Genomic DNA, 22507 nt, shown 5'->3' on the forward strand with positions numbered 1-22507 from the left:
TCGGCCGATTTGCCCATCATTGCCAGGAAAATCGGCTGATCGGCAAAATTGGCCAATTTTTTTGTCGAACTTTACCGATAAAAAAAATGTGCCAAAACCCAAAAAACGGCTGACCAATTAACCCACTAACAGTGCAAAAATAGGCCGATTTTTTTTTTCAGCTGAAAAATCGGCCAATTTTCGACCCATCCATGGCCTGCATAAGCCCAAAAAATTCAACTGAATTAAAGAAAAATGCTTCCTAGTACTTCCAAGTGGATAAATGTCTTCTATACCAGATGTATCCAAACCTTTTTAGGCACATGCCCGTCACTGCACTCAGGCTGGGATATGATTTCCCATTGGAATCATTAGAACTCTTAAAAGAAATATACTATAATATACTCTTGAAAGAAACCCATTTGGAATCATAACCCACTATCTGTCTGCCTCCTTTCTGCACAAATAATTTGTTTTTGGAAATAATTTTGAATGAGGATGTAATATTTTAAGAAAACAGTGCCATAAAACCAAGCATTAAACAACAGTGTCATTTTTATAAAAATGAGAATGTTCTGCTCTACCATGAGAAAGTGTCATTTTCATACTGCTTTGTACTCTACATTTTGATATTATATCCAAAACCTACCTGATTTTGACTTCAGCAGTATCTGGACAACCCGACCATCGTTAATCACTTCACAGTCCCGACAGACAACATAGTTTGGAGACAGCCGAACCTCTAATAAAGAAGAATCATATAAGGCTTCTCTTGAATTTATATTGATTGGAGATTGGTATTGTCCATTTGCTTCTGGGTAATGTAAACCCCACTCAACACCTACAAAAGAAAACAATGTCAAACAAAGCACCATCTATATTGTTGTTCTACAGCACTTGCAGATAAAGAAAAAGTAAAGTGCTTTTGTACATATTTTCTTTATTATGGTCTGGACTATAAACAAAAATGTTTATTTTCCAGCCAGGTAAATTTGAAATATTGCATATTAAAATTATGTAGTCTTCTATCCAGCCAGCAGATGGAGCTCTAGTCTTCTTTTCACATCATTAGGGTAATTGTGTCTTATGTATTTTAAAGTAAGTTTGTTGTTTATAGAACTGGAATGAATAATCAAAGCAGTGATGGTAGTGATCTGTAAGATTTAGGTCCAAAACAATGGAAAAGGATGCAGTCCTTTTCTATTTTTTTCCAGACCTGAATTAACTTATTTGTCCATAGACTTACATGAAGCTTCTCATCGGATCTGACTGAAAAAACAGGCAGACTTGCTGGTAAAGCCCATGTGAAAGGACACTGAAAATCTTTGAGGATGGATAATTTCACAGTAAAACAGTTACAGAGGTCATTGAAGAATTTTTAATCTCTTTACTGTTTGTTAAGAATATGTAAATAGTTTAATGTCAATAGCCTGGGCACAGGTTCACTTCAGACATTATTTAGTACAGGACAGTTATATTGAAGTACAAAACTAATTTAAAGATTGACTACAAATAGTTTATTACTATGGCTATAACTCCACCTGGTCCAAAGGGCTGGCTTGAGCACAGTGGTAGGAGCTGTAACCAGGGGCGCACTGACAACTCATGGGGCCCCCGGGCAATAGGGGATCATGGGGCCCCTGTGTCCTTGCCCAAACTCAAAAAAGCATATGAAAAAGGTACCAGGGGCATCTCATGGGGTCCCCTACTGACCCCGGGCCCTCGGCAGTGCCCGAATTTCCAAATGGTCAGTCCGCCCCTGGCTGTAACCACTATTAACATTACTATGTAAATATATTGTTTGCTTGGTACCCTCTGGAAAGACTCTTGAAAGGCTCCACAAACAGCATTAAGTAGTAGGGATCTAGAGTAGCTACAGAGTCATGTGAAAATAAAGTCACCCCATAAAAATTGCTGACTTTTTCAACATATTTGAACAAGCAAACATAACTTTATTCAAACAGTGACTACAGAGATAGCTAATATACTTGCACTGCTCAAAAAAAGGAAAGGGACACTTTTTAATCAGAGTAAAGCATCAAGTCAATTAAACTCCTGGGATATTGATCTGGTCAGCGTTAGGGACCAGCCGGTGGTAGCCTCTAGCGTTCCACAGACCAGAATTCCCCAGGGCGCGGAATCTAAGTTCCGACCTGCTTGTTCACCAGAGCCCCTGATGGTGGGGGTGGACTTGGAGCAAGCCGAGACCAGGTCGCGGCCCCTGGGTGCAACCAGCTGTGGTAGAGGCACCTGTCAGTGGTACGCAGCAGGTGAGAGTCTGATGTGAGGAGGTAGAGTAAGCGAGGTCAGACAGTCGGTAACAGCGGAGCAGGTCCGTACAAAACGGCAGGCAGAAGAAGAATAAACGGGTCACGGTCGGGGTTTGGCAACAGGAGATCAAAAGTGCAGGAGCAGACAGGAGAATGATCAGGCAAGCCAGGGGTCAGAGCAGGAGAAGTCAGCAGATCAGGGTCAGTAGCAAAGTAAACTCACAGGAACACAGGAAAGACCATACGACACTTGAGCATTGCAAGAGCTGGGTTTAAATAGCCCGCCCGACTCCTGACAGGCGCTCCTGGGTCCTAGTGCTTGCCCAGTGCTGTCATTGGTGACAGGCGTGCCTGGGTCCTAGTGCCCGCCTGCCTGTACGTTTTGCCAGGATTCTACGCATGTGCGGATTCGATCGCCGCAGTGATCTTCCCATTCCCTGACAGTCAGTTAAGTAGCAGAGGGGGTTGTTAATCAGTTTCAGCTGCTTTGGTGAATGAAATTAACAACAGGTACACTAGATGGGCAACAATGAGGCGACCCCCAAAACAGCAATGGTTTTACAGGTGGAGGCCACTGACATTTTTTCCCTATTCATCTTTTCTGACTGTTTTTCACTAGTTTTGCATTTGGCTAGGGTCACTACTGGTAGCATGAGGCAATACCTGGACCCTACAGAGGTTGCACAGGCAGTCCAACTCCTCCAGGATGGCACATCAATACGTGTCATTGCCAGAAGGTTTGCTGTGTTTCCCAGCACAGTCTCAAGAGCATGGAGGAGATTCCAGGAGACAGGCAGTTACTCTAGGAGAGCTTGACAGGGCCATAGAAGGTCCTTAACCCATCAGCAGGACCAATATCTGCTCCTTTGTGCTAGGAGAAACAGGAGGAGCACTGCCAGAGCCCTACAAAATAACCTCCAGCAGGCCACTGGTGTGAATGTCTCTGACCAAACAATCAGAAACAAACTTCATGAAGGTGGACTGAGGGCCCGACATCCTCTAGTGGGCCCTGTGCTCACTGTCCGGCACCATAGAGCTTGTTTGGCATTTGCATTTGAACACCAGAATTGGCAGGTCTGCCACTGGCACCCTGTGCTTTTCACAGATGAGAGAAGGTTAACCCTGAGCACATGTGACAAATGTGAAAGGGTCTGGAGAAGCCGTGAACAGCATTACACTGCCTGTAACATTGTTCAACATGACTGTTTTGGTGGTGGGTCGGTGATGGTCTGGGGAGGCATATCCATGGACACAGAGCTCTACAGGCTAGACAATGGCACCCTGACTGCCATTAGGTATCGGGATGAAATCCTTGGACCCATTGTCAGACCCTACACTGGTGCAGTGGGTCCTGGGTTCCTCCTGGTGCACGACAATGCCCAACCTCATGTAGCAAGAGTATGCATGCCAGTTCCTGGAGGATGAAGGAATTGATACCATTATAAGGCCTCCATGCTCACCTGACGTAAATCCAATAGAACACCTCTGGGATATCATGTTTCAGTCCATCCAACGCCTAGGGTGCCACCTCACCCCTTTAAAACTGAACACGTATTAATTACACAGGTTCTGAGGCTGATTTAATGCAGATAAGGCACTAAGTGAGTTTAATTAGCACCTTAAACAGCCACAGAACTTGTGTAATTAATATGTGTTCGGTTCTAAAGGGATGAGGTGGCAACCCTACCGACGCCACTAGGGTACACTTCAGACTTTCAAGGAGCTCAGTGATGCCCTGGTCCAGTTATGCAAGGAAATACCCCAGGACACAATCCGTCCTCTCATTAGGCGTATGCCCCGACATTGTCAGGCATGCATACAAGCACGTGGGGGCCATACAAACTACTGAATACCATTTTGAATTGCTGCAATGAAATTTCAGCAAAATGGACTACCCTGCTGCATCATTTTTTCACTTTGATTTTTTGGGTGTCTTTGAATTCAGTCCTCTGTAGGTTGATCATTTTCATTTCCCTCATCATATCACGACTCGACTACTGCAACTCCCTCCTCACTGGCCTGCCTCGCCGCTGGCTATCCCCGCTTCAGTCCATCCTGAATATGGCTGCCAGACTCATTCACCTTTCCAACCGCTCTGTCTCCGCCACCCCCCTCTGCCAATCCCTCCACTGGCTTCCGATTGCGCAACGGATCAAATTCAAAATCCTAACGCTGACGTACAAAGCTGTCCACCATACTGCCCCAAACTACATCACTAACCTAATATCCAAGTACCGCCCAGCACGCACACTCCGCTCCTCACAAGACCTCCTTCTCTCTAGTTCCCTAGTCTCCTCCTCCCATGCCCGCCTCCAGGACTTCTCCAGGGTGTCACCCATCCTCTAGAACTCCCTGCCCCAACACATCAGATTATCACCTACTCTCCTCTCCTTTAGGCGCACCCTAAAAACCCATCTCTTCAGGGAAGCCTACCCCACCCCCTGCTAACTTGCCGACCTCCTCCACTCTTCTTACCACTCCATCCCCCACAGCTATCTCCTCCTGTGCCACCACCCCCTCCCTCCTAGATTGTAAGCTCGAAAGAGCAGGGCCCTCGATCCCCTCATGTTTTGCATTGTATTGGTATTGTTCTGTCACATGTTCTGTCCCCCTTTGTAATGTACAGCGCTGAGCGAACTATTGGCGCTTTATAAATACTGTATAATAATAATAATAATAATTTCCATCAAACGATGGGGCATCCTTACTTTCCTAACACAATATTCGGTATGCATATCCAGTATGATATTTTTGCCCATTGAGATCTGATGTGTTTTCAAAGTGTTCCTTTAATTTTTTTGAGCAGTGCAAATACAAGCAAAACAAAAAAATGTGCCTTTTCGATTGTCTATTCAACAAAAATACCAATAGTTCTAATGGTGTAGTGTGGAAAACGGTACAACCTGATCATCTGAAACTGCTATTGACCCCTTGAGCAAAAATTATTTTTTTTTAAGCATTGAAGTAAAACTTTTCCCCACTTCTCAAAATTCCTTTAGTTGCAAGATGTTTTTGCGTTTCCTTGCATGAACTTCTCAAAATTCCTTTAGTTGCAAGATGTTTTTGCGTTTCCTTGCATGAACTGCCTGTTTCAAAATTCCCCTGCAAATTTTCAATAGAAATCAGATCAGGGCTTCTGATTAGAGCAGTTTTAGACAGATGACCTCACATTCTCATCAATCACCCTTTGTTATAATGCAGAATATTTTAGTTTACTTGATGACTAGGCCCTGAAGCATCAAAGCAAACCCAAACCATAACATTTCAACCACCATGCTTCACAGTTGTTAAGATTATTTTCCTTACAGTAGAATAATGATCTCAAATCTTTTGACAATGTTTTCAAACCTCTTTCCAGACTCATAGGTATCCACAAGCTCTTCTCTGAGGGCCTTGAAGACCTCAACTGATCTTGGCATAATGACACCACGCACATCAATAGCAAAGAGAACATCAGACCCCAGATATCAGAAGTTTATTTAGACAGGTTTCAACTGCATACACTGTAAGAAGGTACTAATAACCTGATCTGGAACACCTGATATTAACTTCATGGATTTGAAGTGGTATTAAATGTAGGAGATTTCTTACTTTTTCCATATGATGAAGCTGAATTTTTATTCATTTAAATAATGAAAATTAATACGCCATATCAATTTTATGTGACACTTGTACAAGTATATCATCTTTATCTGTAGGCACTATTTGAATCAAAATCTAATGTTTGTCTGTTCAAAGGTAAAAGGTCAACAATGTCCATTGCAGGTATTTATGCTTTCACATGCAAGTATGCAATGCCATCAATGGAAAACAAAGTGGCCTAAAATGTGTTTCTTGGTGGTCCATAAGAGATAACAACATGCTACTGTTTTGACAACTGTCTGATAACTTTTTCTTTACTTATAAATTTACCTTTTTTTCTCTTATAATAATACCATTTTTAATTCATAGTAATAGAAGCAATAAGGCATGTGAATTTGAAGGCATGTAAAATCTGCAAAGGTAATTTTGAAACTACAGAATAAAACACACCTGCATAACAGTAACATTATGCATTTAGCACATTCAAAGGCAATAATGCTTAATGCTAGTTAAGGTTAAAAATGCAGCAGTAATAACATACAATTAGAAACTGTCATATGTTCCTCCTTAATCTCCTAATTGTAATTGCTGCCAGATGCAGAGACGTAATTATGTGCTTTGGAGCAATACTGTCAGTAGAGCAATACTATCAATGGGATTTTAAACAATGATAACATTCTAATTTTAAGATTAGAATTTCAGACATACACTGAGAGTTACCTTTGTCTTTCAGTAATGTATTTTATTGTACAGTATCCCATGTGTATTACATTGTACTGCATTAAAGCTTATATTGGTATTTTGTAAATAAAGCTCACCAAAGCTTACTAATAATAAACAGTAAAGTACCAAGAATGGTCCAAAGGTAATGTCTATTTCCTTGTTGCTAGTAAAATCTTGTCTAGTATATCCTAAAAGGAAACTTTCATGTGGAAATTCAACAGCACTAAAGGCACCTTCAGGCTGCAGTGTACTGCCCTGTGTTCTGTAGGCGAATGTTCCTTTTTAATTTTATGATTCCTTACACATAGTAAGTGTCCATGAGATGTGTGCATACGAGGTATGAGTGCATATCTGTATTTGTTTTGCAGTATTTCACTTTCCTACTAGTCAGCACAAGAAAAACTAAACTAATTCAACATCTCAGGCTAAAAGCAGAGGTTGTTGATACATACATTGCCCATACATTTGAAACCACACAATGTACTTCTGCAAAGTGCGGCCCACTAACTAAATTATCTGACTTTACACTGTAAGCACACTGCTTTGTAGAGCCTTACAAAGCAGTGTGCAGGAGCTGCCAGGGGAGAGATCTGTATTGTTTACATACAGGTCTCTCCCCTGTCGGTAATACTCGGAGATCACTGAGTGCCAGCGCGGAATCACCGTCCGGGAGCCGGTGATTAACAGATCAGGCCACGAATGGCGGAACTGCAAAATCATATATATATATTTGTGCACCCGTGCCGCCCTGTAGCAGTATTTCTGCTATAGAGTGGTTGGGAAGCAGTTAAAGTAATGCAGTGGCATATCGCAAAAAATGGCCTGGTCAGGAAGGGGAGTAAATCCTCTGGAGGACAAGTGGTTAAATAAAAGTGTGCAGAGAAAAGCCCTGAGAAGTACTTCTGGCACAGAGTAAGCTCACTGGCACTATTAAACCCCCAAATCATCACAATTGATGGAAGAATGCCGGGGGCAGAAGATGGTGGAATCTGCATCCACACAAGCCAGAAACAGTGAGACTGTGTTGCTATTGCTATGTGAGCAACTAGATAGGTATTGTCTTATCAGCCTTAAAGAGACAATGCGCCAATATTTTTTCTGGAGAACAGTGTTAGGAACCTATTGTGTCTGTGACTGCAAATATAGGTACTGTTACCTGTGGAAACAAAGAAGCGATCCGCGCAGCTGATTTCATACAGCCTATGTTACCTGATGATCATATTGCCTGAGTTTGAGAAAGTTGCTTTATTCAAAGCATGGCCCAGAAGCCGCTGGGCTGAAATATTTCAGCCTTATCTGTCAGTGAAGCTCCAGGTAGTTTACCATTTGTTAGGCTCCTCTCCCAGAGAAGAGGTTTCATCTGGGTGGTGGAGCTGCAGTGAAGAGGTGGCTCATGGTCCCCGCAAAGAGAGCTGGGATGTCTGAGAGCTTGTGTCTGTGGTTTCATTCAGTGGCTGCGTGGGGAGATACAACTGGAGAAACGACAAATGGAAGGTTCCCAATAAAAATGTGAAAGGGACTGTTTTTGAGTTTAATACCGGAGAAGATCCACTTTCTTTATGTAAAATAATTACCAAAAACTAAAAAAAAAACAAAAAACTCCACCATCCTTCATATTATTTTTCTATTGCAATTAAAAACATATATTGGCAGTCACCAGTAACATATTTTTAAAACACAATACAATTTTCCATATTCAACTGTATATAGTATCATAGAAAATCCAAATCAGGCGCCTAAGCTATGAATAAATGTAATACTATTTTAAGGCACGTTCAAGGGCTATTGAAGCATATAAACAAAAGATCGGTAAATTTGAACAGGCACATCTTTTATTTGAAAGGCATCAGATTTCATGAGTGAACAGTGTTTGCTGTGTTGAACTGTTTATCCTTTATTCTTGCCTGTCTTTAACAATCTGCACATTGAGGTTATAAAGCCATTACTAGGCAGACAGCAATGTCATTCCCATCAATGATTAGAATGGTTTCAATGATCAAGAAACATGAACAATAAACTAGATTTGCCACTGAAAATTGTGAAAGAACTAAAACTCACAAAATAACATGCGAAAGCAGAATGTGTTTTTATAGAGATAAGTAGATCTTTTAGAATTTTCTCAGACTTTTGTATAAGAAATCCAATCATGGTGATCCTAGATAGGTCAGACTTGGTAGGGACAGAGTCTTAGATTTTAAATTACAAATTAATCTTTTACAATCTGTTAACCACTTGAGCTCCAGAACAGGAGGGTTTTATCCCCTTCATGACCAGGCCATTTTTTGCTGTACCACACTGCGCTACTTTAACTGGTAATTGCGTGGTCATGCAATGCTGTACCCAAATGGCATTTATATCACTTTTTTCATACAAATAGAGCTTTCTTTTGGTGGTATTTGATCACTACTAGGTTTATTTTTTGCAATATAAATAAAAATATGAACGTTTTGAAAAAAAAAAAACAATATTGTTTACTTTCTGCTATAAAACATATCCTATAAAAACATTTTTAAAATAAATTTCTTCATAAAGTTTGCCCAAAATGTATTCTGCTACATGTCTTTGATAAAAAAAAAATCCCAACGAGGGTATATTGGTTTGTTTGCATAAAGGTTATAGCACCTACAAACTATATTATATATACTGGATTTTGTTTTTCTTAAATACTACTAATGGCGGTGATCAGCGACTTATAATGGGACTGCGGGAGTGCAGTGGGCAATCTGACATTAACTGACACTGACTAACTGTCACTAACATTACTAATTATTATTATTATTATACAGTATTTATAAAGCGTCAACAGTTCGCTCAGCGCTGTACATTACAAAGGGAGGCAGAACATGCGACAGTACGAAAACAATACAATGTGATACACGAGGGGTTCTTTCGAGCTTACAATCTAGGAGGGAGGGGATAGTGGTACAGGAGGAGATAGCTGTGGGGAATGGAGTGGTAGGAAGAGTGAAAGAGGTCGGCAATTAGCAGGGGGTGGGATAGGCTTCCCTGAAGAGGTGGGTTTTCAGGATGCGCCTAAATGAGAGGAGAGTAGGTGATAGTCTGATGGATTGGGGTAGGGAGTTTCAGAGAATAGGTAACGTCCTGGAGGCGGGCGTGGGAGGAGGAGACTAGGGAACTAGAGAGAAGGAGGTCTTGTGAGGAGCGGAGAGTGCGTGTTGCGTGGTACTTGGATATTAGGTTGGTGATGTAATTTGGGGCAGTATGATGGACAGCTTTGTATGTCAGTGTTAGGATTTTGAATTTGATCTGTTGGGCAATCGGAAGCCAGTGGAGGGATTGGCAGAGCGGGGTGGCGGAAATGGAGCGGTTGGTAAGGTGAATGACATTATTACAGTGATCAGTGATACTATACATTGTCACTGTACTAATAACACTGGCTGGAAAGGGGTTAACATCTAGGGCGATCTAGGGGTTAAATGTGTGCCTAACTACGTGTATTGTGTGTAAAATGTGCTGCTTTTACTAGTTACAATTTTGTAAATATTTTATTCTATCTTTTCATGTGACAACACTGAAGAAATTACACTTTGCTACAATGTAAAGTAGTGAATGTACAGCTTGTATAACAATGTAAAATTGCTGTCCCCTCAAAATAACTCAACACACAGCCATTAATGTCTAAACTGCTGGCAACAAAAGTGAGTACACCCCTAAGTGAAAATGTCCAAATTGGGCCCAATTAGCCATTTTCCCTCCCCGGTGTCATGTGACTGATTAGTGTTACAAGGTCTCAGGTGTGAATGGGGAGCAGGTGTGTAAAATTTGGTGTTATCGCTCTCACTCTCTCATACTGGTTACTGGAAGTTCAACATGTCACCTCATGGCAAAGAACTCTTTGAGGATCTGAAAAAAGAATTGTTGCTCTACATAAAGATGGCTATAAGAAGATTGCCAAGACCCTGAAACTGAGCTGTAGCACAGTGGTCAAGACCATACAGCGGTTTAACAGGACAGGTTCCACTCAGAACAGGCCTCGCCATGGTTGATCAAAGAAGTTGAGAGCACATGCTCAGCGTCATATCCAGAGGTTGTCTTTGGGAAATAGACATATGAGTGCTGCCAGCATTGCTTCAGAGGTTGAAGGGGTGGGGGGTCAGCCTGTCAGTGCTCAGACCATACGCTGCACACTGCAACAAATTGGTTTGCATGGCTTCCCAATTTCCTTCCCAGAAGGAAACCTCTTCTAAAGATGATGGCCAAGAAAGCCCGCAAATAGTTTGCTGAAGTCTGATGAGACCAAGATAAACTTATTTGGTTCAGATGGTGTCAAGCGTGCGTGGCGGCCACCAGGTGAGGAGTACAAAGACAAGTGTGTCTTGCCTACAGTCAAGCATGGTGATGGGAGTGTCATGGTCTGGGGCTTCCTGAGTGCTACCGGCACTGGGGAGCTACAGTTCATTGAGGGAACCATGAATGCCAACATGTACTGTGACATACTGAAGCAGAGCATGATCCCCTCCCTTCAGAGACTGGGCCACAGGGCAGTATTCCAACATAACGACCCCAAACACACCTCCAAGATGACCACTGCCTTGATAAAGAAGCTGACGTAAAGGTGATGGACTGGCCAAGCATGTCTCCAGACATAAACCCTATTGAGCATCTGTGGGGCTTCCTCAAACAGAAGGGGGAGGAGCGCAAGGTCTCTAACATCCACCAGCTCTGTGATGTCATCATGGAGGAGTGGAAGAGGACTCCAATGGAAAGCTGTGAAGCTCTGGTAAACTCCATACCCAAGAGGGTTAAGGCAGTCTTGGAAAATAATGGTGGCCACAAAAAATATTGAAACTTTGGGTCCAATTTGGACATTTTCACTTAGGGGTGTACTCACTTTTGTTGCCAGCGTTTTTTATTATTATTATTATACAGGATTTATATAGAGCCAACAGTTTGCTCAGCGCTCAGGCTGTGTGTTGAGTTATTTTGAGGGGACAGCACATTTACACTGTTATACAAGCTGTTCACTCACTACTTTACATTGTAGCAAAGTGTCATTTCTTCAGTGTTGTCACATGAAAATATATAATAAAATATTTACAAAAATGTCAGGGGTGGACTCACTTCTGTGAGATACTGTAAAAACCTCTGATTTGAGGCCCTCTTCAGGGACTACCACTGTTGCCCCATATATGTACCCATGATTATCATGGCACCACTTGACCATATACCATCCCTACCAATGCAAGAGCATTGCTGGAGATTCTTCTTCAAAGCACCTTCCACCTTCTGTCTGCTTCCTGCCATGTCCCACACATCTCACTGTTAATTCCAGCTGTGTTTTTCTTGACATTACAAACACTCCATTAACCAAGTTTTCACGAATGCTCAAGTCACTGTCATTGTATTTTCTGAACTGGTATGTATCTAACTCCTCTACAGAGCAGAAAGCTTAGCTATTCTCTTCCATGACAGCTCTGGACATGCATGCTCTCAATACTTCAATAATAGGTTCTTATTTTCTTTGAGTAGGTAGCATGCCTTCTTTTCAATCAACTATTGCCCCAGCATAATCCATGCCAGATCTGGGGAGCTGGCACACTAGCTGATGCTGCACCTAATTGCCAGGTACCAAATTGAAGATAGGTTTGTGACGTTATTACTTATTAATCTGGCATAAACATTTTTGTCACTGATCTCGTACCCTTCCCAGATAGATTGATGGAAAAGAAAGATAATTATTATTATTTATATAGGATTTATATAGTGCCAACAGTTTGCCCAGTGCTTAAAGTGGTTGTAAGCCCTTATCCAGTGAAGTGACTGGCCTCAGGCGATACACAGAGATGAAAAAAAATCCTCCTACATAAGTTGTACTTGTTTATATGCGGTCTTCTCTTCTCTAAATCCATTCAAAGTGCAGAATCTATAAAGCTTGTCTGAGCTCAGTGAGCAGAGCTGATTGGAGGGAGGAGACACCACCCCTTCACACAGATCACAGGAACAGGGCTGAGGCTGTCAATCTGCTGGAGGTCCCTCCCCTGTCACCTTTTTCTCTTGGTGTCAGGAAAACTTGTGATTCATGCTTATAGCCGAGGAACGAAACAGCAGACAGAAATGACACTTAGTGCTCTGGATAGAGACAAGTACACACTATAGAGAGGTATGGTTTGTTCATACTTCATGTCTGAGGTTTACAACCACTTTAAAGGAAGAGATTATAGGTACAATTTAGTTCTGTACAAGTTGGTTAGGAGGGCCCTGCTCATGAAAGCTTACAATCTAATGGGAGGGGAAACTGATACAAAAGGTAACAACTGTGAGGAAGGAGCTGATGAAGGAAGTATACGCTCACTTTTTAGCTGGGGGTGGGACAGGCTTCCCTGAAGAGATGAGCTTTCAGGAATCACCTAAAGTTGGTCAGAGTAGGAGGTAGCCAGACAGATTGGGGTAAGGAGATCCAGAAGATGGAAGAGGTCCTGGAGATGTCAGTCCTAGAAATAGATAGATAGATAGATAGATAGATAGATAGATAGATAGATAGATAGATAGATAGATAGTGCAGTGCTCTACAAAAAAAAGGTAGACAGTACAATTACATTACAATTCAAGACAAGAGTGTTAGGAGGGCCCTGCTTGTTAGATCTTACAATCTAAAGGGTAGGGCAAGTGATACAAAAGGTAATAACTGTGGGGAATGAGTTGTTCAAAAAAGTAAAATGCAGTTGTCAGCTAGATACAGGATCAGTATGCCTGAAAAGAGTAAGGCAGAAAAATTAGGAGATAGCTACACAAGTTGTGGTAGGAAGTTCCAGAGGATGGGTAAAGCTCTGCAGAAGTCCTGGATGAGACCATGGAAGATGTTGAACTAGAGGGAGCTAGAGAGCAGGAGGTCTTGAGAGGAGCAAAGATGATGGTTTGCATGATATTTGTAGACAAATGTAGCTGGGGAAAAGTTGGATGGCTAAGTAAGTTGTTGCTAAATGTAGCACTCGGTAGCAAGTGGAGGGATTAGCAATGATGGGTGGCAGAAACTGAGCAGTTAGTAAAGTGGATAAGATAGATGGTAGACAGATAGATAAATAGATAAAATGATATCTCCTGCAAATTGTGTATTTACAATGGTTTATGTACTGGGCAGACCATTCAGGCACTGCATCCAAACACCCTGTCATATTTCTGAAAGAGAAGATGGATGTCAATTACTACATTATGTGCTTATTCTTTTGTGACCTTTGTTTCGCTAAAAGGAGGTGCTGATAGTAGCTATGAAGTTGTCTGTGAACCAGACCACATTCAAAAGTAAATAATTAACAGGCCCACTGATTCCATGGAGAATAACATAGAAATAAATCACTGGCATTGCTTTAGGTGTTGATAAGATTATCTGCTAAGTGTTTCACTATATAACAACATATTTCTGTATTTATCATCAGTCGCTGGAATTAATTGAGAGTGTGGAAACTGTCACTTCACAGGAAAGAGTTATGTTTCATTTCAGTAGTAACGAAAAAATGTAATCTCCAAGGCCAGCAGCTACCAAGTAAGTTTATGTTGCTGAGTCTATTAATTTCAAGTAAACACATGAGAATGAAATTAGGGCAACATATGTCAGCAGTTCTTGACCACCTGTCCGCTTACTGCTGACGACAGGCATGATCATTGATCTCGTCCACAATTGTATGGTCCACAGTTAAAATGTCAAAATTCAAATAACTGATACACTTAAAAAAAATGATAGTATAATTTCAAAATCACATTTAAACTGTTCTAAATATAGTTATCTGTCAGCAGAAAACAAGTGGTTCAGCTATAAAAACCTAAAGTCAGCCATAATCCAGATCCTAATGTATAAAAGCACCTTTCTGTTTGCAACATTGATTTTCAGTGAATGGTAGAATTTCCAATATGTATTTTTAGCAGATAGTACAATTTTTATAACAAGCAGGAATTAGAATTGTCAGGGCATTTCATCCATGTTAGTGTTCACAGGCACTAAACCAGAGACTCTCACTTTTAGTGGGATTAGCAGATAATAGATTTTAGATTTCTCCTCTGGCACCAACTACTGGTGAAATATGGCATTGCTTTAGAATGCAGACCAACCAACAGTATGTATACTGCAGTAGGTACTTTTGCCACTTGCAGGTGATACTTCATGGCAGTAAAACAGAACTCCAGTGAAAAAAAATAATAAGGCAAAACAATGACCATTAAAGGTAATTAACAATGCCAGCTTTTACTTCAATATTCACCTTCAATCCAGAGATCTCCCTGGTAGTATTTTTTTGCCGCTAGGTGTTCTCAGTCTAATAGTCAGCATCATTCAACCCACTTCCTCTGAGCCCAAGTTGTCCTGGACCCACCGCAGCCCGAAACCAGACAGTTAGGCTATTTTTTCCCTTTTTAAGGCAGGCCATATAGGCTTCAAATGATATTCACTGCTTCTTTTGTGGGTCTACTTCCACCAGAAAAAGTTCTGCGTAATGCCTCTGGATCCAGCGGCTGATTGCCAAGAAGCTGTTGAATCCGTGTGTAAGCTTTGGGTTTTCCATATCCTTTGCCATTCTGTGATACCTACCAAGATCAAGTAGAGCTTTTACAGCTGAATTCAAGTCTGGACCTGCATTTCTTCATAGATGATAGAGAATTTAAGTTACAGTATGCACCATTGGAAAACAGTACTCCTGGGAAGGAGTCTTTACAAGCTAAGGCCCTCCAGGTAGAGGCAGTAAAATGTTAGGAATTATAGGATTCTAGATGGTAAAACTCCCACTTACACCCCGGTCACATCAAACCAGACTTTGGAATCGTGCAAGTTGCAGTGAAGTCGCACGATTTCAAAGTTGGGGGATTTGCCAATTTCAGGTGCGATTTGCAAGACATCTGATACAGATGTCTATGCAAATCGCGCCAAAAGTAGTACATGTACTACTTTAGAAATGGGTGCGGCTACAACTAAGTCGGAACCGCACCAATATGACAGCTCTAATTGCAGACAATAGGGTGCGACTTGGCATGCGATTTGCAAGTCGCATGGCATGCAAATCACATGCCAATTTGCATTTAGTGTGACCGGGGTGTAAGTGTGGTCTCATGAACCCCCATTGTCCAGTTGCTATACAGAGTGGGGATTTACTGGCTGCGATGAAGGGGGTCATCTAACATGACACCCCATGAACACCATTACATTATTTCTACTGATCTCTTGCAGCCTTGTTGCAGTTAGTTCCTGTCTACTGCAACAAGGCTAGTGATGATGTCTAGTGATGACTGCATTGAATTTCTCAGGGCTGCTTTCCTGACAGTGACAATAGTCAAAATATGCCAATGTAATGTGCGTTGAAAGGACCACTTGTAATGTCTATGAAAAACCCGGGTGGCAATTCAGGAGCACAGTTGGAAGACATGGACAGAACAACTGAACAAGGACCTTCATGGCAGGATCACTTATTGAGAAATAAAAGCTTTTGTGGTCTTTTATGGTGACGCCACAGAGCACCTCCAGGCTCTAGATAAATCCCACTCATTTTGTTGGGATTCACCCTAATCCAGTGAGTGGTGTAGGGGCAGAGCAGAAAGAAATGACTGACAATCCACCTCTGTCCTTTCTAAAAAGACTGAGAAATGAGCAATCAGTGGTAATGTGATCACTCAGTGCTTGGTCTTAGAGTCAGCGGGGGACAGCTGTAGCATCACACCAATGCTGCAGCATGGAGGTGAGTATGTATATTTTTTTTTAAATCTCACACTTCTCCTTTAGCAACAACAAAATCCTGGCACCAGAAGCCACTGATCCATATAGATAATGCATATAATGGATTTATGATAAGGTAACTCACACCAGTGCATACCTGGCAAATATTTCCTTGTTTAAAGGATACACACTTTTATAAAACTAAAAAACAATGGTTTAGAAGAATGAGAAATAATAACGCACTTTTAGCAGTGCCAACAGTTATTATCATTTATAAGGGATTTTTCAGAAAGAAAAGACCCACTTTGTGACTACAAGCAGTTCTTGTAGTTTGCCCGGAAAAAAAAAATCACTTGCGTCCTCTGGTAAATGGAATCTCTAGTAGTTGTATGTATATTATCATTATTTTCTCATATGGGCAGGACATTTTTGTTATACTCCTGTAAACATTATGTTGTACAATTACTCCTGACCCCTTCATGGCATTCACTATGTTGTACATTGTAAACACTATTTTGTTCATTATACTCCTGACCCGTGCACTGCATTCATTATGTTTTACTTAATACTCCAGACCACTGCACTGTATATATACTCTGTGTTGCTATACTTGTGACCCCTGCACTACATTCACTATGTTGTACATTATATACACTAAGAGGCAGATTTACTAAAACTAGTGCACTCAGAATCTTATGCAGCTGTGCATGGTAGCCAATCAGCATCTATCTTCAGCTTGTTCATTTAAACTTTGTCAACTTTAAACCGGGAAGCTGATTGGTTTCTATGCAAAGCTGCTCCAGATTTTGTAAATAACCCCCTATGTGTATACTTTATACTCTTGACCCACGCACTGTACACAATTTGTTGTACATTATATTAAATTAGGCAGAAGAGTCCTACCAAGTTTTATTACACAGGATTTATGCCACCTTCAAAAACGTTTAACTCATAAGCAGCCACAACAGGTGTCACAATACTTAGCAGAAAGGTCAGTGTCAAAAATGATGTATTCTAAATGTTTTATGCCAAATGTGTTTGCAGGGTAAGTGGTGGTTATCACTATATTCTCCGCAGGAGCTGTTGGGTTGCCACATTTGAAATAGATTGTACAGATTAAGAGTTGTAGCTAGCTATACAAATACAAAAATAATGTTACTAATGAACAATACTTTATGGCTGTGGTCCTGTGCTTATTGTGATAAATCTTCCTGTTTGTACAGTATTTTAAAGTCAGTTGTACAATAGGTTAACAATATGCCTCTACAGGGGCGGACTGACAACTCATGGGGCCCCCGGGCAATAGAGGATCATGGGGCCCCTGTGTCCTTGCCCAAACTCAAAAAAGCCTATGAAAAAGGTACCAGGAGCATCTCATGGGGCCCCCTACTGACCCCGGGCCCTCGGGCAGTGCCTGAGTTTCCAAATGGTCAGTCCGCCCCTGTGCAACAATATGAACAAACAAAACCAGCGCTCAAATCTTCATGCTGACTGGAAGTACTGTAACTGTCATTCAGTGAGGTGCAGCCCTTAGAAGATCGGGAAATCTTGATACTGGTGAACAAAAGCAGAACAGTGCACACTCTCTTCGTGCATTACCGTGGTGAAACTCGAGTGTATTGAAATGCATAAAAATTCATACAAACCAAAGGGAGATAAAAACAGAGATACATAGTCTGTGGTGACGATGGACCCTTAGTGAGGTAGGCAGGTGCGGACTGACCATATGGAAACTCAGACACTGCCCGAGGGCCCGGGGTCAGTATGGGAACCCATGAGATGCCCCTGGTACCTTTTTCATAGGCTTTTTTGAGTTTGGGCAAGGACACAGGGGCCCCATGATCCCCTATTGCCCGGGGGCCCCAGGAGTTGTCAGTCTGCCCCTGGAGATAGGCTAACATGTTTTCTCTGAAGAAGGGAGTACATCTCTTGAAACGCGTTAGCCTACCTCACTAAGTGTCCACCATCACTTTGGACTGTCACCACGGACTCTGTATCTCTGTTTTTATCTCCCTTTGGTATGTGAGTATGAATGTTTATGCTTTTAAATACACTCATGTTTCACCACAGTAATACACGAAGAGAGTGCGCCCTGTTCTGCTTTTGCTCACCTCTACTACAACCATGTCCATGTAATTGAATGCCCCACTCCTAATGCAAGTATATTCCCGTATTGACATGCTGGACACTGTCAGTGTCATTTTAACTGTCTACTTAGCAAAAAGGGGTCATTTGGGGGATTTCTGTACTGTTCTGACATTCTTGGACCTCAAGAAATTAGATTGCTTATCAGTACTTTAGGATTAATCAATTTTCAGATATATACCATAGTTTGTGAACTCTATAACTTTCCTACAGACTAAATAATAAACACTGATTTGGGTTATTTTCACCAAAGACATGTAGTAGAATACATCTTGGCCTAAATTTATGAAGAACAATTATTTATTTGCAAACTTTTATAACAAAAAACAAAAAAACTTTTTTTTTTCAAAATTTTCAGTCTTTTTTTGTTAATTTAGCAAAAAATAAAAACCCCATTGTTGATTAAATACCACCAAAAGAAAGCTCTAGTTGTGTGAACAAAATTATAAAAATTTAGTTTGGGTACATTGTTGCATGACTGCACAATTGTCATTCAAAGTGTGAGAGCGCTGAAACCTGAAAATTGGCCTGGGCAGGAGGGGGGTAAACGTGCCCGGTATTGAAGTGGTTAAAGTGGTTCTAAAGGCTGAAGGTTTTTTACCTTAATACTTATTGTGCATTAAAGTGAAAAAAACTTTCAGTATACAGCTCCCCTGGCATCCCCACTTTTATGCTTACCTGATCCAGATCTCAATCCAACGCTGTGCATGACAGCAGAAGAGAAGAGACTCTCTCTCTCTTCATTGGCTCAGGGACAGCAGCAGTAGCCATTGTTTGCTGCTGATGTCAATCACAGCCAGTGACAGGGGGAGCTAGGAGTGTGGCCAAGCTGCACTCTGTGTAAGTGGACACATAGAAGCAGCTTGAGATCAAGCCTGCACAAGTGCCCTCAACCCCAGAACAAGTAGCTTGCCATGGGGGCAGGAGCCAAGAGGTGGGGGGACCCAAGAAGAGTGGACCCAAGAGGAGGTGGGGGGACCCAAGAAGAGTTACAAAACCATTGCACAGAACAGGAAAGTATGACATGTTTGTTATTTGTTTTCCATTAGAAAGTTTACAATCACTTTTAAGCTGATGGTTAACACTGCACAAATATTTGCAGGGGTCTATTTGTAAAAGAAAATTTGCTGTACAAATTATGGTCATCTAGTGTTCTAATGTGGTATTTTCCTGAAATACCTCAACCAGGAAAATACTACTTTATGGCCACTAGATGATGCCGATGATCATCGAAAATAACTTTACATTTTTCAGTGCAGCTATATGAATGTTGTATTTGTACAGCAGATATTTTTATAAATAGACCCCCAAATGGTTTTCACTAAAACAGTACATATTTCTCTACATCATTTGTTGCAGTCATTTGTACAAAGAATGTACATTGTACATATCCAATTTAATGGTTTTTACAAATTCTGCAGTGCTTTATGGAACATAAATACTATTCAGGTCAGTCATGACTTTAAATATAGCTTACTATTTAACATTTTTATAAAAGTCATAAGGAAACACGTACACTATGGCTACTTTGGGTGGAAGCTGAATAACCTACCAGTGTATTTTGTGATGTGGGAGGAAACCGCATCATTCAGTGGTTACCCACAAAAAACTCTGGAGGAACAAGCAAACTCCATGCAGATAGCACCATACAGCTGCAAGGCAAAGTGTTCCCCACTTAGCCAGCATGTTTACCATCAATACTGTAGCACATGCAATGAGTGTAATTAAATGCTCTTGTACACACACATCCTTATTAATTACTCAATTCAGCTTACATTACTGTAGTAATTTGAAAGACTGTGTAAAACAGAATTATCATTCATAAAATGGGTCATGTTGCTGAGTTTCATTCTATTCTTTCTACAAGCAAACCCTGAAACTCTGATGTATACATGCAACACACAAAAATGTTGTAACATCTGAAAACTTCATAACAATGGAGTGCATTCTTACAAGAGCCTTCCCAGATTTCTTCTGCACAATAAAATATTATTTAAAAGTAAAAGTGGTATAACAGGTTTCTTAACTACTTCTACGCTGAAGAGTTAAAGTAAATATTAGGGATTCAATTTCCACTGATATTTTACTAAAGTAAGAAAGTAGAAAACTGCAGTATGTGATTTCTCATCTCAGACATTCATTTAACCGATAATGCTTTTGGAAAGGTAAAATAAAATGCCATAATCACACAGTTGTATCGCGCTGTGGATCAGATTAGGAAACTTTTCTGAGATGCTACAGGGTTGTGTGATTCAAAGGAAAAATGAGAGATTTAAACATTTGAGATTATTACTGACCTTCCACATAGCCCCACTCTTGATTTTCCTTGTCTGTTTGCAGTTCAGAGTCGTCTATGTACTGCTGATCAGCCATCTCTCTGCTCTTTGGATGGAGGGGTATGGAGAGTTGCAGAGTTTAGTTGTGAGTGTGACTTAAGCAGGACATGCTGTGCTGTATTCACACTGCTCTTTGCACAGCCACTGGGAGCTGTCACTCCTGCCTGTGTCTGTGCAGAAGAGGGGAGGAGGTAAGGCTCCTTAATCACTGCGATTATGTGATGAACACAACCACCACATACAAGGCTGGAGCCTCGGCTGGCCACATTTTTAGACGGTTGCCTGGAGAGGTCCAGTGGTAGGTGGTGCCAGAGAGGGACTTGGCTTCAGATGATATGTACTCAGGAAGGTCCTGGTTTTCTGGCACTGTACAAAATGTGTCATTGCGAAAGGAGATGAAGATTTTTTACTTAAGCTACAATGGTAGGAAGAGCTGGAAGAACTAGGTGTCTACTAAAGGAGCTAGGTCCCCATTATGCAGTTCTGTGTCAGTTGCCATCATGTTAAAATAATATTTTGGAGCGCTTTGCTAGTACATGTATGCATGAGTTGCCACCTCATCCCTTTAAACCCGAGCACATTAATTACACAGGTTCTGAGGCTAATTTAATGCAGATAACACCCCAGTCACATCAAGCCCGACTCTGAAATCGCACGCCTTACAGTGAAGTTGTATGATTTCAAAGTCTGGAGACATGCCGATTTCAGGTGTGATTTGCAAGACATCTGACACAAATGTCTATGCAAATTACACGAAAAGTAGTGCATTTACAGCTTTAAAAATCAGTGCGGCTCTGACCAAGTCGGAACGGCACCAATTTGACAGCTGTAATTGCGGACAATAGGGTGCGACTTGGATTTGCAAGTCGCATGGCATGAAAATCGCATGCCAAGTTGCACCCAGTGCGACCAAGATGTAAGTCACTAAGTGAGTTTAATGGCCACCTTAATCAGCCACAGAACCTGTGTCATTAACTACTTGCCCTCCAGAGGATTTCCCCCTCTTCCTGGCCAGGCCATTTTTTGCGATACAGCACTGCCTAACTTTAACTGACAATTGCGCGGTCGTGCAACGCTGCACCCTAATTACATTTGTGTCAATTTTTCCCACAAATAGAGCTTTCTTTCAGTGGTATTCGATCGCTTGTCCATTTTTTATTTTTTGTGCTATAAACAAAAAAAGACAGACAATTTTGAAAAAAAACCACATTTTTGACTTTTTGCTATTAAACATGTCAAGTAAAAAAGGTTTAAAAATCAAATTTCGTCATAAATTTAGGCCAAAATATATTCTGTGACATGTCTTTGCTAAAAAACATCCCAATATGTGTAAATTAATTGGTTTATGTGAAAGTTATAGCATTTACAAATGGCGGTATATATACTGGAATTTTTTGTTTGTTTTTTTTTACTAGTAATAGTAATCAGCAACTTATAGCAGGGACTGCGGCGGGTGTTCTGACACTGGGGGGAACTGACTTGGTGTCACTGACATCCCCAGTGACACCATTACAGTGAGCAGTGCTAATAAAATGCGCTAACACTGTACTAATGGCACTGGGCAGGAAGGGGGTAACGTGGGGTGATCAAAGGGTTAACTGTGTGCTGTTTTACTATAGGGGCTGTGTGTGTGTGTTTCACTGTAAGCACACTGCTTTGTGTGCAGGAGCTAACAGGGGAGAGATCTGTATTATTTACATACAGGTCTCTCCCCCGTCGGAAATCCTCAGAGATTGCTGGGTGCCGGCGGGGACTCATCGGCCGGGGACCCGGTGATTAACAGCCGAGGCCATGAATGGAGGCGAGGGCCCCTACCC

General features: G+C 41.3%; 1 protein-coding gene across 2 annotated transcripts in view; it reads right to left on the reverse strand.

Moving 5' to 3' along the window:
* CA8 (carbonic anhydrase 8 (inactive)) overlaps positions 1–20959 on the reverse strand; it is a 112857-nt gene extending 91898 nt beyond the window's left edge. Inside the window, exons 1-3 of one of the 2 annotated variants that reach the window (XM_089685309.1) lie at positions 20652–20959; positions 5231–5351; positions 629–820 (exon numbers count right to left, since the gene is read on the reverse strand). In XM_089685309.1, the coding sequence (XP_089541435.1) occupies positions 629–820; positions 5231–5351; positions 20652–20660 (322 nt within the window). In that variant the 5' untranslated portion in view covers positions 20661–20959. The remainder of the gene's footprint in view (positions 1–628; positions 821–5230; positions 5352–20651) is intronic. The other variant, XM_089685310.1, reaches the window with a different exon arrangement.
* Positions 20960–22507: the final 1548 nt, after the last annotated feature.

This window comes from Staurois parvus, unplaced genomic scaffold (genome assembly GCF_062004578.1).
Source record: "Staurois parvus isolate SC_StPar_1 unplaced genomic scaffold, SC_StPar_1.0 ptg000371l, whole genome shotgun sequence".
Taxonomy (NCBI): domain Eukaryota; kingdom Metazoa; phylum Chordata; class Amphibia; order Anura; family Ranidae; genus Staurois; species Staurois parvus.